This window comes from Drosophila ficusphila, unplaced genomic scaffold (assembly GCF_018152265.1).
Source record: "Drosophila ficusphila isolate 14025-0441.05 unplaced genomic scaffold, ASM1815226v1 contig_791, whole genome shotgun sequence".
Lineage (NCBI taxonomy): Eukaryota > Metazoa > Arthropoda > Insecta > Diptera > Drosophilidae > Drosophila > Drosophila ficusphila.
The window spans coordinates 2,591,882-2,606,285 of NW_025064737.1; the positions used below are offsets into that span (position 1 = coordinate 2,591,882).

The 14,404-nt window shown below is 43.4% G+C and overlaps 4 protein-coding genes across 5 annotated transcripts; 3 read left to right on the forward strand and 1 right to left on the reverse strand.

Annotated features, from left to right (window-relative positions):
• The first annotated feature begins 92 nt into the window (after positions 1-92).
• Positions 93-5,834, forward strand: LOC108090179 (phosphatidylinositol 4-kinase type 2-alpha). 2 transcript variants are annotated; one of them, XM_017188762.2, is made up of 9 exons: positions 93-216; positions 402-785; positions 846-1,488; positions 3,484-3,602; positions 3,866-3,996; positions 4,116-4,311; positions 4,376-5,190; positions 5,315-5,383; positions 5,443-5,834. In XM_017188762.2, the coding sequence occupies exons 2-9, from the start codon at positions 621-623 to the stop codon at positions 5,444-5,446; spliced, it is 2,142 nt and encodes a 713-aa protein (XP_017044251.1). In that variant the 5' UTR covers positions 93-216; positions 402-620; the 3' UTR covers positions 5,447-5,834. The 2 variants fall into 2 exon arrangements, with proteins under 2 accessions (XP_017044251.1, XP_017044252.2); XM_017188763.2 differs by lacking the exons at positions 93-216; positions 402-785; positions 846-1,488 and adding an exon at positions 2,255-2,810.
• Positions 5,443-8,773, reverse strand: LOC108090178 (DNA cross-link repair protein SNM1). The gene is made up of 3 exons (XM_017188761.1): positions 7,653-8,773; positions 7,140-7,593; positions 5,443-7,085 (listed from the first exon to the last, which is right to left on the reverse strand). Exons 1-3 carry the CDS (start codon positions 8,726-8,728, stop codon positions 6,285-6,287), a joined length of 2,331 nt encoding a protein of 776 aa, XP_017044250.1. The 5' UTR covers positions 8,729-8,773; the 3' UTR covers positions 5,443-6,284.
• Positions 8,774-9,591: 818 nt separating this feature from the next.
• On the forward strand, positions 9,592-11,030 carry LOC108090234 (protein-L-isoaspartate(D-aspartate) O-methyltransferase). Its single transcript, XM_017188832.2, has 4 exons — positions 9,592-9,770; positions 9,827-9,963; positions 10,327-10,731; positions 10,791-11,030. Exons 1-4 carry the CDS (start codon positions 9,716-9,718, stop codon positions 10,872-10,874), a joined length of 681 nt encoding a protein of 226 aa, XP_017044321.1. The 5' UTR covers positions 9,592-9,715; the 3' UTR covers positions 10,875-11,030.
• Positions 11,031-11,951: 921 nt separating this feature from the next.
• LOC108090093 (transcription initiation factor TFIID subunit 6) lies at positions 11,952-14,181 on the forward strand. The gene is made up of 3 exons (XM_017188595.1): positions 11,952-12,835; positions 12,893-13,062; positions 13,418-14,181. Exons 1-3 carry the CDS (start codon positions 12,059-12,061, stop codon positions 14,124-14,126), a joined length of 1,656 nt encoding a protein of 551 aa, XP_017044084.1. The 5' UTR covers positions 11,952-12,058; the 3' UTR covers positions 14,127-14,181.
• The last annotated feature ends 223 nt before the right edge of the window (positions 14,182-14,404 follow it).

Below are 14,404 nucleotides of genomic sequence, written 5' to 3' on the forward strand. Positions count from 1 at the left end.
TTCGATTGTCTATATATTGGCTTAACCGGCGTTCTAGGGCTAATGATTTCTGCTCTCTCACGTCCGGTGCTGCCATTTGGCGAGAACATAACATACAAGTGGGCAGCCCCGCAGATTCTACTCGTCAGCTGTTTGGCTTGTCAACCATTTTTCGCTTCGTGTTCTTGACGAAAATTAAAATCAAACGCGTAATTCGCTTATAATTTTTGCGAAGTGGTGAGTTTTTTCTTAGTTGGTATTTAAACCTCTGGTGTTTTAAGATGTGTTTGGTTAAACAATCACTATGAGCGATGGCAGGAGTACAGGCTTCAATACAAAAATCGATAATTGCCAAACGAAATACAAACATAGTATTAAAGCTATTAACAATAAATGTAATCAAATTCTAATCCGAATAATAGAGGCGTATTGTGCTAGAACATGCGAGCGGGAGAAGAGCAAAGGAGCAGATAACAGATAGCAAAGCAACGCCCGAATAGTGACAGATATAAGCGCAAGAAGAAGCTGCAGCACAGCGCGGGCCTTTGTTGTTGTGTCTGCTGTGGATTCGGGGTAACAGCACCACCTACACCCTCGAGGCCCACACCCAATCACCCACGTGCCTGTCTTCCACATTTGCCATGAGCGGCGCACGGGATCAGGCGGATCCCCCGCTGTTGCAGCTCGAGGATGAGGTGGACCTCATCGGAGACTTTGTTAAGGACCAAACAACGACCAGCAGCCAGCTGGCCCCGCTTCTAAATGGCTTCGAGTCGACCACCAACCAGTTGACCACAAAAGTAGAGGTGGGTAAGCCCAGCTTATATCCATACTGAACTCTAATGTAATCTGTGCTCTTTTTATAGATTAATACAATCGGCATGGGCAAACGAAAGATCAAAAAGCGTGTGAGAAAAGAGAGAGAACCCATGCTTCTGTCGGTGGACGATGACGATGACGATGAGGAGGAGTCAGGGGATAAAGTCCACACCAACGGCCTGCCACCAGGCGAGGAGAGTGCGGGTGGTGACTCCGCGCTTCAGATACCGCATCTAGATAAGTTAGTCATTTTGCACGACGACCAAACCGACGACGGCGACGACGAAGATGGCGAGGATGAGGTGCTGCTGAAGAAAAGCTCAAACCAGCGCAGCCAACGATTCAAAGGTCGCGCTGAGGAGAGCATCGAAAGCAGCAGTCACCAGCCACAGATCATTAGTCACATCGCACCCGCGAAGGCAGTCACATCCGCATCGTCAGCGACATCGCCGCTAAAAACCACCTCACACATCGCCCTCGCGCGTCACTCGCATGACGAGGCCGACGACATCTGTCTGGTGCCAGAAATCGACTTCGAGGGCATGTCCACGGACGCGGGCAGCGACAACAGGGAGTCGCAGCCGCTCCTGGGAGGTGGCAGCGTCGGCCACGGAAGCCGCATCAGCGAGCTGCTAGGCGGACTGGGACGCGGCCACGATCATGTGGACTTTGTGTCGAATACATTTGGCGGTGAGTGCTCTGCAGAGTACCGAAGTCGTACAAGTGGCCATATGTGCGGCTTCAATCTCTGGGTTCCCCATCCCTTCATAGTAATGTGTAGCACAGAGCTCTATTGTGTACACTCAACCTAGATTGCTCCTCTGTTTGCGTTGAGACTTTACTCATTTCGTGCTTATCATTTTTACGGCCCACACATTATGAATTCTGTGGAAATTATTAGCTTTTATTTGAATAGGGAATTTCAAAAAAGGGTTTCCGATTTTGCATAAGATGTTTGTATCATGGATATTATAAAAATCTTTTTTCTTGTGGCATTCCCCTCTTTATTAATGGGGCTTATACTATAAACTCTATACTTATGAGAGGCGAATAGTTTCAAGACTATAATTCAAATCCTCAGTACCATCATTTCGGATCTAAATGATTATTATTTGTGCAATTATTAGATTGGTCTGGAAAAACATTCATCTGCGTTCGTTTAATAGGCACTATTTTAAAGATTTCTAGAACCACAAATGGTTTTATGTTGATTTAAATTAATTTTGGTATATGAATGCATTCCTATTGCCTTTTCAGGCAGATATCATAATGACTGAAATTATGATATCTTCTGCAAGGGTATACAAATTGACTTCTTTGCTTGAGACCAACTGATTTGATTAGTTAAATGTACGCGTTTATGTCACAAAAGAGTTAGGGACAAATAACACAATATGTTAAACAGAGCTCGCCCGCTGTTAACCTTATCGTCTTTGCTCCAACTTTCAAAGCACTCTGTAGCTTTGCAATTTTAACGAATGTATTAGTTAGTGTTTTATCGGTTTGAAAAAAAAATTGTGCTGTAAATGTTGGTGCACTTGGATGTGATCCTGATCCCTTGCTGCACTGGTTCGAAATCAGTTGTAGAGTGTTTTCAAAATTTGAGGGCGTTTTCAAAGATGGAACTTGTCCTGTCGTCTTCTGTCGCCAATTGGACATATCCCCATGGCGAAGGCCGACGTGAAGATATATTCTAATAATAATCCACTAAAAGAGCCAGACACTGGCGCATCCCCCCTTCAAACTAAATGATAATGAGCAGCCCACGACGAGCAAAAATGTACTGGAGAGCACAGGTTCGGTGGATTCCGCCTCTGTGCCGTACACCTGCATCTGCTGCGAAGGCAAGTGCCCGTTGGAAAAGAACTACCTAGAGCCGCAGTCTGAATTGGAAGGAGATCCCCCGTTCGTGATTAACTTGCCGTCGATGGCCAGTGATTCCAAAGACACGGTCACCGTCAAGTTTGTGCCTCCGCGCTGCAATTGTGCCAACTGTCCGCTGAGGAACTTCTGTAAGTGTGGTTCCCTTATCGAAACGCTTTGGCTATGCTAATTGTGACCCGCTTTCTCTTATCAACTGCCACCCGACTTGGCCACTCCTGACTACCGGCGCGTTTAATTCAATTGTGTCTCCATGTCGCGCTTGTCGAGCAGCAGTCGCGAAAATTTTGTTCAGCAAGTGTTCACCATTTGCCAGGATGCGCAGGGCGATTTTAACGACAACTTTGACTTCATAGGTAGTTTCTCATATACATACATTTTTTAATTAACGTTTTTGAAAGACTTCGGGTTAGGTTCAGGTTAATCGATATTTGGGAATAGACTTTTTAGGAACTGGTCTCTTTTTAAATTCCCACGGCTTTAAGGTGTGTCTGCTTTTATCGTAGACCTATACCAGCTTTCAAGCATGTTCGTTTTGGTTATTTTTAACCAACAGCTGGTAAGTCATTGGAGGCTCATTAAAAGCACTTCTTGGCTCCCTGCTAGTGCATTAATAAATTATTGGGAACACAATAACAAAGCAAATTATTCCAATTCGGATGAGAAACTCGCAGTCTGTCTTTGTGCTCCGATTAAGACTTAGGCATGCGAATATTCGTCCTTCGCACAAACTTTATCAGTAACTTGAAGCTTAAGTAGGATTCCAGTTTTGTTTTTGATGAACAATTTATTTTATTTTCACAGATGATCCGCTTTTCTCGGAAATCGTGGCAAAGGCGGAGGGAGCCATCGAGGATGGTGTGCTTCCCGAGCGGATTTACCAGGGTAGTAGTGGTTCCTATTTCGTCAAGGATGCGTCTCATGTGAGTAGAACAAGCTAATGGATATTTTGCACCCTTTCTTGCTGCGTTAACTAAAAGTTTGGACACTAAGTTTGGCCCTATAACTTAAAAGATTGTAATTGATCTGCGCACATATAAATATCATATCAGGAAATCGGGGAAGTTCTGCAGTTATTTTGTTTTGCGAGAACTTTTGGTTTGTTCCTGAAACAGTCAACTACGCTTGAAATTATTTTTGGGTTTTACCAAGATGCAATTTGATGTGAATTTATTTTTCCCCTTAGCAATGTCTGGCTGTTTTTAAGCCAAAGGATGAGGAGCCCTATGGCAGACTGAATCCAAAGTGGACCAAATGGATGCACAAGCTGTGCTGTCCCTGCTGTTTTGGCCGTGCTTGTTTGATTCCCAACCAGGGGTAAGCAAATAATGTTCAATGTTGATGTAACAGATTCTTTTTTTTATGTTCTTATGTTTTTCAAAAATATTATAGGTAAAAAAAAATATTATAGCTAAGTTGGATTCATTACATTACAGGTACCTTTCGGAGTCTGGTGCAAGCTTGGTTGACCGAAAACTCAATCTGAATGTGGTCCCGAAGACGCGCGTGGTGAGACTGGTGGCGGAGAGCTTCAACTATGCTCGTATTGATCGACAGAAGGCGAAGCTGAAGAAGCGGATTAAGGAGCATTATCCATCGGCCCATTTCAATCGAATGAGCCTTCCCTTAAAGGTGAGCTTAAACAAAAATGAATCTATACATCTGCAAACTTTAATGCATTGTGATCTTTCTGTAGACTGGCTCCTTCCAGCTTTTTGTGGAGGGCTACAAGGACGCCGACTATTGGTTGCGTCGCTTCGACAGCGAACCTTTGCCACCGTCGGTGGCCAAGTCGTTCCAGCTGCAGTTCGAGCGCTTGGTTGTCCTGGACTATATCATTCGCAACACGGACCGGGGCAACGACAACTGGTTGATTAAGTACGTTGCCCCCAAGATCACGAGCCAAGTGGGCGGCACCGGAGGCAGAACTATGCACGGAGTTGTGCGTCCCACACTGCCCAGTGCCATGGGGGCTTCGGAGATAGTTGATCTGAACGAACCGCATGTAAATCGAAACGCAAAACCCGACGGTGGGCAGAAAAACCATTCGGCGGGCGAAGCAGCCACCAACGGGCAACAGGATAGCAGCAGCGTGGCCAGTAGCGAGGATGAACCCTCCTCGAGATCCCCTTCCTCGGAACCAGATTGGCATGTGGTGAACTCGGCCTTCATTCGGATTGCTGCCATAGACAACGGCCTGGCTTTCCCCTTCAAGCATCCGGACTCGTGGCGAGCCTACCCCTACCATTGGGCGTGGTTGCCACAGGCGAAGATTCCGTTCAGCGAGGAGATTAAAGAACACGTACTGCCCCAGTTGTCAGATATGAACTTTGTGGAGGAGATCTGCACGGAGCTGTTATACCTGTTCCAGCAGGATCGTGGCTTTGATAAACGTCTCTTCGAGCGCCAGATGTCTGTGATGCGGGGCCAAATCCTAAACCTCACTCAGGCACTGCGGGATGGCAAGTCGCCGGTGCAACTGGTTCAGATGCCAGCCGTGGTTGTAGAGCGGTGAGTATTCGTAGTGTTACACTTTTTGTTTTACTGTGAATCAGGTGTATATCTCTACAAATTACGAGTAGAGACTAGTGCATATTCAAGTAAATGCTTAATCTTTTATTTTTGTATTTTACAGATCAAGCGGCAGTCGGTTCTTTTCTTTTACGCAGCGCTTCCAAAACAAGAGCCCCTTTTTCTCTTGGTGGTAAGAGAATTGAAAAGTAATACTTTATTGGCATTATTCACTAGATTTTTCAATTTCAGTTAAATGGCCACTAGGAGTCCCTGCTAACCCCACCAGAAACCAAATCTTGCAGTCCTGTCCTGCAGCCTCGTCATCATGCAAATGCGCTTCATTGTTGTCTAGTATATCTCCAAATCATAATCAGTTGCTGTCGGCAAGGAGCCCCAAAAATGTCTTTTGTTATATATTTTAGTTTTGCTCCGGCCAAAATATCCACAACGTCATATGCAATAAGTCAAATACTTTGCTTACGTTTTTATGGTTTAGCTTACCCATGGTTATGTAAATGTAGAAAATAACTATTGTTTGTGAAGTGTTTGTATAGTCAATTGTTTATGCGTATTATAAGATGAAAACTGAAAAAGGGCCTAACAAGTTCACAGTGAGGTCCCATAAAAAAACGAACGCTCAATCCGATTATACTTTTACTTCGTTTATTGTTTAAATATTATACATAAATCATATCAGTGAAGGAATTCCAACTCATTTACATTCGTTAGCACTTCGAGCACCATTGAATAACTTTATCATACTCATTGGAGGACATCATTGTTATTCTCATTACATATAAATATTGGCTTCTTCGTCTAAACTATAGTTTAATTTATTCTGTAATGTAAAGAGTATCCAGCACACTAAAACGTTTGGGATAAAGAAGAAAGGCAGCCAAATATTGTGGAAATATATATATATCGAGCTAAAAAACATATACAGGTACACATAAAATTGTTTATATGTTAAGGGCAAGCCTTATATTTAACATTAAAATATTATTATAACAGTTGTACAAAAACTACGCCTAGCTTTCCGATTGTCTTGATACTTATCAGACACAACTTAAGAACTATCATTGACGGTATCGCTATAAGAGCCAGTCGTCGGAGGCATCGGACGTGAGTCTGCTTACTAAGGCTACCCCACAGGGGCTCCCAGTGTCTTTATTTTGGTGCGCGATTTCATGGGCGACAATAGGGTCCTCCGCTTCACCCACTCTGGCGGAGTAAGGTACTGGTTTGTGGCACGTGTCTGGATCCAGAATTTCGTGTTTAATGCTTATTTGAGTATCATAAGATATTTCTGTAGCCAGGTCTTCGTTTTGAACGACTGTTTCGCTACTGGGACATGTGTCCGGACCCAAGGGTTCGTTTCGAACGACTATTTCAGAACTATGACCCAAATCATCTTCCAGGAGGCTGGATGAAATGGTTACACGATCCGCCGGTATGGCGGTTTGCCAGTCGTCTTCTCCCCCGTCTTGACTACAATGTGAGGTATTCTCCTCTACGGGACTTAAGAACATTTCAGTCTCTGAATTCATTTTTGGAACAACGCGTTGTGGAGTGGCTAGAAATGAGGAAATCGATGGCTGATAGCCCGTAGACAGCAGGGAGGCCCGACCTTTGTACTTGTACCACTGCGTGGGCACCTTTCCAGTAACAAAGAGATCTCGACACACAGGTACGGTGCTGATGACACGCTTGGGCTTGAGAAACCGAACGAACCGCTCCAACTCCTTGTAGCTAGAGTGTTCAGAGTATTCAATGCCAATCGTGCTGATTCGCTTCCCATAGGAAGGCTTACTATTCTTTTCCCATCCGCTTGGTCTTATACCCAGCAGCATGTCGTATTGGTCCTCGAAAGTAATAAAATACTCCGCTAGGCTCTGAAAAATAGCATGGAGTTATGCATGTTTTCAGTTCTTAGTTCAATAACCTACTGGATAGCTGATTTTTCCCATGCTGATAACATGCAAGTTTGCTGCGCGGGGATCATCAGTTAGCACAGTTTCCAAGTCTGTCCAGTCTAGGCATTTGATTGCTATGCTGCGATTTTTCTCGGTCCAGACCTTCAGGTTAAATTCCTTCGCCAGGGCCAGCCAGATTTTCTCCTTACCGATCACATAGGAGCCGCAGACTATGAGGATTCGCTTAGCCGGATTTCTCTCTATAAAGGCATTAACCAACTCTAAAGTTCGGTCAACACTCTCGGTCTGGTGACAAAAATCATAGTTTTTGTTCAAGTAGGTCGTGTCCAGGTAAAGAAGATCTATGTTGGCGTGATTCCAGAAGATCGGGAGGGATTCCATCTCGGCACTGGCCCTAAAGTCTCCAGTGTGCAGAATACATTGGCCAGAGTTTAGTTTAAAGAAAAACATCAGGGCTCCAGGGCAGCTAGATGGGGTAAGCAAAAGGATTAGTTAACGGCGAGCAGAATAAGCAATGACTCTTACTGGTTGGCTTCGAGGGCTGTCACTTCTACATCATCCACCATCAGCGTCTGGTCCACATCAATCTCGTTAATATACTCCTCGTTGACTTTAATAAAGGTTCGCACGAGGCGCGCCGTAGTGGGACTCATATAAAGGGGATAGGAGAACTTTTTAGTCAGGCCGATATAGTGATCCGCATGATAGTGGGTGAGAAAGTAGTGCGAAACCCCATTTATTTCTCCAAACTGAAATCCGTCGACGCAGAAAGAAGTCCCCTCTACGACTTTATAAGGCGGGCAAGGCTTTGGCTTTTTTTGTTTGCGTCCAGTTTCTTTCTTGGAATTTGTGGCACAAAGACTTTCCTTCGAAGTTGTGGTTCTTGATGGCTGAGGAGTAGCTATCTGTTGGATTTTCGAGGGGCCAGGGGAAGTCTTCTCTTTTGAAGGGCTGCAGATCTTTGCTTTTGTTTCATTAGCCCTTTCTGGACTGCTGGGTTCGACTGCTGGTCTGGTAGCACTTTTTGGGCTCAATGAGGTTTTCATTGTGGGCTCCTCTTTAATGGTCTGCTCGCATTCGTCCTCGGAACACAGGTCAATCACTTCGGCTTCGAAAAGGCTCGTATTTTCCTTGCCCTTAGCCTTGCGACTAGGCAGCACCCGCTTCTCTGGCGGCTTGAGATTGATAGTTTCCGAGGACGCAGTAGATGTTGAGTCTTCGAAAAGGCGCTTCCGTCCCCTAGAGGCTACCTTTCGCTTGACCGCCGATGAATCGAACTCTTTAGCGGATGACAGCGGCACTATGTTTACTTTGTAGTTTTTGGCGGCGCTTTTGAAGAAGGAATCGATGCGCATTTGGCCCGGCAACGGCGTCTTCTTGCTAGAACGCTTGATTACAGAGCTGGCTGTTATTACGCCACCAGTTTCATCCGTTTTTGCCTGGACTTTCTTTGTCGTGGTTGCAGCACGAGTTTTTCCCGCCCTTTTCTTCGTCGGGGTTTTGTCCTCATCTTTGGGCGGCGGTTCTTGCTCCACATTTATGTCCGTCGTGGCTTGTAGTTCCGCGAATGTTTTTATCTTAATTTTTCCCACATTGGACATCTTGTTGACAACTTTCTTGGTAAAAACTCTTCTAATCACAAGGAAGAGAACAATGTTACCAAGCTTCAAATTATTCATACCTAATTACAAGGTCACTCTAAATAAGGCAGGATTACGCGCGAAATTTAAAAAGACTAAGAAACCAACGATGATGTTGGTTGCTGTTTTATAAGTTGAAAGTTGTGTGTATCTTATCTTAATATATAATAATATCAAAAGCCTGTGAGCATTATACGTTGTGGCACGCAGATTTTTAAAGGTTTTACAAGATTAAATACATATAATAAATAAATATTGGTAAAACTATTCATTATTTTTTAAGAAAGCGGTGGTCCATTGGAATATCTGGACTTCAAAATATCGTACTGACTTAAATATATTTAAGCTATATGTATGTCAGCTATATGATATAATAATCCAATCTTTTTAGAAATAACTTTTTAATATCTATTATCGTAACGAATTGCTAAGTGTCAAGCAAAATGCATAAATGCTTAAGAGCAACGAAGGTATAACAATTTATTTTCTTTAATTTCTTTACAATAAAGTCACCCCATTTAATTCGAAGTTCCAGAGTCGTAAGAAAACCCTATCTTTCCTGTATGATAAAAATCCACGGCGTGAAAGTTGCCGATCTCGCTATACAATGTAGTCGTCAGAAACAGAAATTTTATTTGAAGCTATGCAGTTATGTATCAATTCGTTTACGGGCTTATTCGGTACTTATTATATTTTCTATAAATTGTAACACAGGCCCCTTTTTTTTAAATATATGATATTTATTATTTTGATCCAGATCCCTTTGTTGTGCAAACGATAGTTGCGTAAGCTAAATTGTAATCGATGTCTATCGTTCGGTCGCCAGTGTGATATGTGCTCTACCATCTCTGCGGTGCATCGTTAAAACGAAAACAAGTCAGAACTTTGGAGCAGGGAAACTTTATTTTAGTAATTATTAAGTTGGTTCTGTTCGTCCGCGCCTTCACCATGGCGTGGCGTTCCGTGGGAGCCAATAACGAGGACCTCATACGTCAGTTGAAGGGTGAGCCGTCCTATTGCCTAACGGGAGGAGATAATAATAGACCCGCAATCCCAAAGAGCACGGCGTCATCGCCAGTGATGCGGTGGCCAAGGCCATGATGGAAACCGACCGCAAGCACTACTCGCCGCGCAACCCCTACATGGATGCCCCGCAACCCATCGGAGGAGGGGTCACCATCAGTGCACCTCACATGGTAACTTAGAGACCGTAGACTTTAATACGCCTTCCTATTGCATCGACCCATTAGTTCTATAATAGGACATGTTGTAACTACACAGGAACTGCTATACGTTTTTAGACATTTTCGGAAGTGTTTATGAGTTTACATTTAAATTCAGTTTTTGAAATTGTAAAAAGTAAGGTTGCGTAAAAGCAAACGTTTCTATTAACTGCCACATGATAACATCATCTAGAATTATCTCAGTTGCGCGAAAAGTTGTTGTAAACTCCAATAGATTGCGACATTTACTCAAATGTGATATTAAGAATACATTCTTGGGTAGGAGCGCCAATTTCATTAAACCGCTTAACAAGTTCTCTCTATTTAACGACTCAGCATGCATTCGCCTTGGAGTATCTGCGCGATCATCTGAAGCCCGGTGCCCATGTGCTTGATGTGGGCTCTGGATCGGGATACCTCACAGCCTGCTTCTTTCGCTACATCAAGGCAAAGGGCACAAATGCGGAGACCCGAATTGTGGGCATCGAGCACCAGGCGGAACTTGTGCGGCTGAGTAAGGCTAACTTGAACACCGACGACGGCAGCATGCTCGACTCCGGCCAGCTGTTGATCGTGGAAGGCGATGGACGCAAGGGATACCCTACCAGTGCGCCCTATAACGCCATCCACGTGGGAGCTGCTGCGCCGGACACGCCCACCGAACTAATAAACCAACTGGCTAACGGCGGACGCCTCATTGTCCCCGTGGGTCCCGACGGCGGCTCCCAGTATATGCAACAGGTAGGCTATTTCAGTAGTAGCTAGGAAGTCCAGTGACTAAAAGATGACGATGTTTACAGTACGACAAGGACGCCGATGGGAAAGTGCAGATGACACGTCTCATGGGAGTAATGTACGTGCCCCTCACGGATCTACGCTCCTGACTGCATCGAGTAGGAAGGTCACTGGTTGCGGTGCTGATGCTCGTCTTTATTATTTACCAAATTTGGGCTTACTCTCGCTAGTATTAATTATCCAATAAATTGCAAATGCTTGTTTTCTCGTTGAGTCCAATTAAATAAGTTTCCTGAACAAACTAATTATGTTGCTTTATTATACATATATTTTATTTATTAAAGTATATATTTAAAATTCTTTTTTCAAAGTTAGGGGCTTGGGAAAGTGACAAGGTTTAGAGTTGCAATAAAAAAGCTGCTCATAATATGCATAGTTAGAAAGTATATATCACATATTTGTCTTTTTTTTTACTTACAGGGGAAAAAATTTTTTAAAACCCGTTTGGACTATGTATTTCGTTGATAGATTCTGCAGCTTTGGCCATCGTTTGTTTTCTGAGTAGCTTAAATTTTTTATTAGAGCCTTTATATTATTTGTTTCCTCATTTCACTTGACATTAATGTCAAAGTCGTATTTATGTCGTTTGTGAAAATCCCAAAGCGGCAGTATTCATCTGGAGTTCGAAGTGAATGGATCAAAAATTTCCAGCGGTTTGAAATTATACAAAAAAAAAAAATAGTTTAAAAGAACAAAAAGGTTTTAAAATTATAAAACAAAATTAAACATGTCTAAAAGTTGTGAAATTGTTTTTTAAGATGGTTATGGGGAGGTTAGTTCTTAAACGGGTATATCTGGACTTACATCGTTTTTTAATTATTGGGAGACAATTTTTACCGACGTTAAAGAGGGATTTTAAAATAAAAAAGAAGACTTTGTAACACTTGGAGGAGTGAATGCCAATCACTACAAAGACAAAACCTTTTATGTAGAACTAATCGATTGGTTAGGGATCAAATATACACCCTATTAGGATTGAACAAATTTTTTTAGAGAGATGGTTAGTTAATCATTAAACGGAAACTTTAAATTTTTGATTTACGTTTTTTTGTATTTTGGGAGGCATTGTGTAGCTCTGTATTGCTATGGTAAGTTGTGGCATGCTGTGCCGGCATTGAATTGACAATCAAAAATAAATGAGGCGGCATCGTAAAACTTCACTTGCGAGTATCAATTGTTCTCCATTCTCATATTTGAAAAACGATTGGCGAGCGTTTACCCGGCAACCAGACTTGTCACCGCTTATCGAACCGCTGCCATCTTTAGTGACAAAATGTGTCAGTTTGAAATTATAAAGAAAACTGAAATGAAGACCTCTGAGAGCAAAGTGCATTCAAAGGATGAGAACTTTTCCAAAAAGTTATTGACGCAGCGCTCCCTGTCTGCGATATCCTTGCAATGCACTGGTCAGGAGTTAGGCAGAGAGGTGTCTAAATGGCTGTCTCTCAACCTTAAGGAGGACCTGAAATATCTGCTGAACGACGCGGGCAAATTAATGCGACGCGTCCGGGACCATCGGTTGTGTCTGTCGCATATCCAGCAGGCCATCCGAATGGACGAAAATTTGTCAATAAACATTCTCTACAGGCTAGTCCCTCGCGAAGATCGATTGGGACAGTCTGCGGTGAAAGTGCCCATTCTCGAGGGCGAAGCAATCACCTGTGATCCTGGGCTTTTGGAGCGTGTTACCGTCCAGGACTCAGAGCCAGAGATCTCTTCGTGGCCGGCTTCTCCCTCCTTTACCGGCTGGATAAAGCTGGAGCAGGTGTTCCTGAAGTCCTGCAAGCGGTACCCTTTGACGAAGGAGCAGCAATCCTTCTACGAGCTGGTCACCGAGGCCTGTGTGGGCACCTCGGAGTCCCGGCGGCAGCGGGCGCTCCAAACCCTCGCCACAGATCCCTCGCTTGAGGTGTTACTGCCCTCGTTGAGTAAGTTTATCGCAGACGCAGTGTCCGTTAACGTAACCCAGCAAAATTTGCCGCTTCTTCTCTATGTTATGCGGATGGTTAGAGCCATTTTGGGAAACCGTCGTTTGAGTTTTTTACCATATGTGAGTATTGGAAAGCGAGCAATAAGAGCAGCTGAGACCGCATTTCTTGCATTGCAGCTTCACATGATCCTGCCGGCCGTACTCTCGTGCCTGCTTACCAAACATGCTTGCTCTTCCGCTGGGTCAGACGATCACTGGGCCTTGAGGGAGTACTCTGGCAACGTTATGGCTCAAATAGTGCGCCACTTTGACGCTTCCGACAACAGTATCCTGCCCAGAGTTATTGGGCAAGTACCACAAAATTCTCAAAGACGAAAACTTGTTTTCATTTGTCATTTAACCTTAATATAGTCCGTGGAGAGCATGAAATGGTTTCCGAAATAGTGATTTCAAATCAAGTACTGTACTGCTCTCTCTTTTTTTTTGTTTATATATATCTCGGAAAACTGCTCTTTAAAGATTACAAAGTATCTTTAACTGAAATTCAAAATATCTTTTCTGATTGGTTCAAGCTTCTTTTTTTTCTTTTGCACGACATTGCGTCTCACTCTAAAAAGATTTGTATTTTTATTTGCACAAGTACAAATTACAAAAATGAATACACGGATGTTGCTACAATATATTGGTTTATTTTTGTTGCAGGATCTACAAAAAGGCTCTGAAAATGCAGCCCTTAACTACGGTGTTTGGTGCAGTCATCGGCTTGGGGAAGTTGGGAAACCACGCGGTGCGCGCCTGCATTCTACCACAAATTGGATTCCTCTCTGAGCGCATTGAACCTTACCTAAGTGTCAGCAATGGCTGCTCTAGCTCCAGCCTCGACAAGCTTGCTGCTAAATACATTCGCCATCGATTGGTCAAGATGTGCACGCCGGTGCTGAAAAGCATCCACAGTACCCCGGATCTACCGAAGGAGTATGCGGACGCTTATGGATTTTTGGGTCCACAGTTATGCGGTGCCGTCATCGTAGCGCGTGTCAAGGCCGAAGCGGTGGCTGCGGCTAAAAAGGAGGCAGATGAGGCTTCCAAAAATAAACAAACGAAAAGATCTGGCGAGCCCTACAACCAATCAAAAATTTCAGGAGCTGTATGTGTCGGCTCTAAGGTTTTAGTCTCGACCAATTCGCTCATGAACGGTGTCTGCCGCCCCAACGACGTAGCTCTAACCCTCAAGATCAACCCAAAAACTCAGATGAAAAACCAGGCGGTTTCTGTTAAGCCCGTGGAACATATGGTGGCTCAACCGACACAGGTTCAGCTGCCTAAATATAGTGGAACTTTAGTCCCGCCCATATCAAAGCAGTTTCGTGCTTTGCCACCAAAGAAAAGCATACTGATTATAACATCATGAAATAGTGGCAAAGAGGTCATTAACTTTATACGGAATTAACAAATGTAACAAAAAAGTTGTTGAACGGTGTACTTTTTTAAATAGAAATCAAATATTTGATTCTAGTTATTCTTTTTTGACTTCCGACTGAAGTTTTAAACAAATATGGCCCATTTGACTTCAGGTCTTAGTAATATTAGGGTTTTCGTAGTCGAGTTAAGATTTAATGAAGATTATTTTGTTCATAAATAAGTTTTCTTATTTTTTTAATTAAACTAAATTTCTGTTAAAAAGTGGGA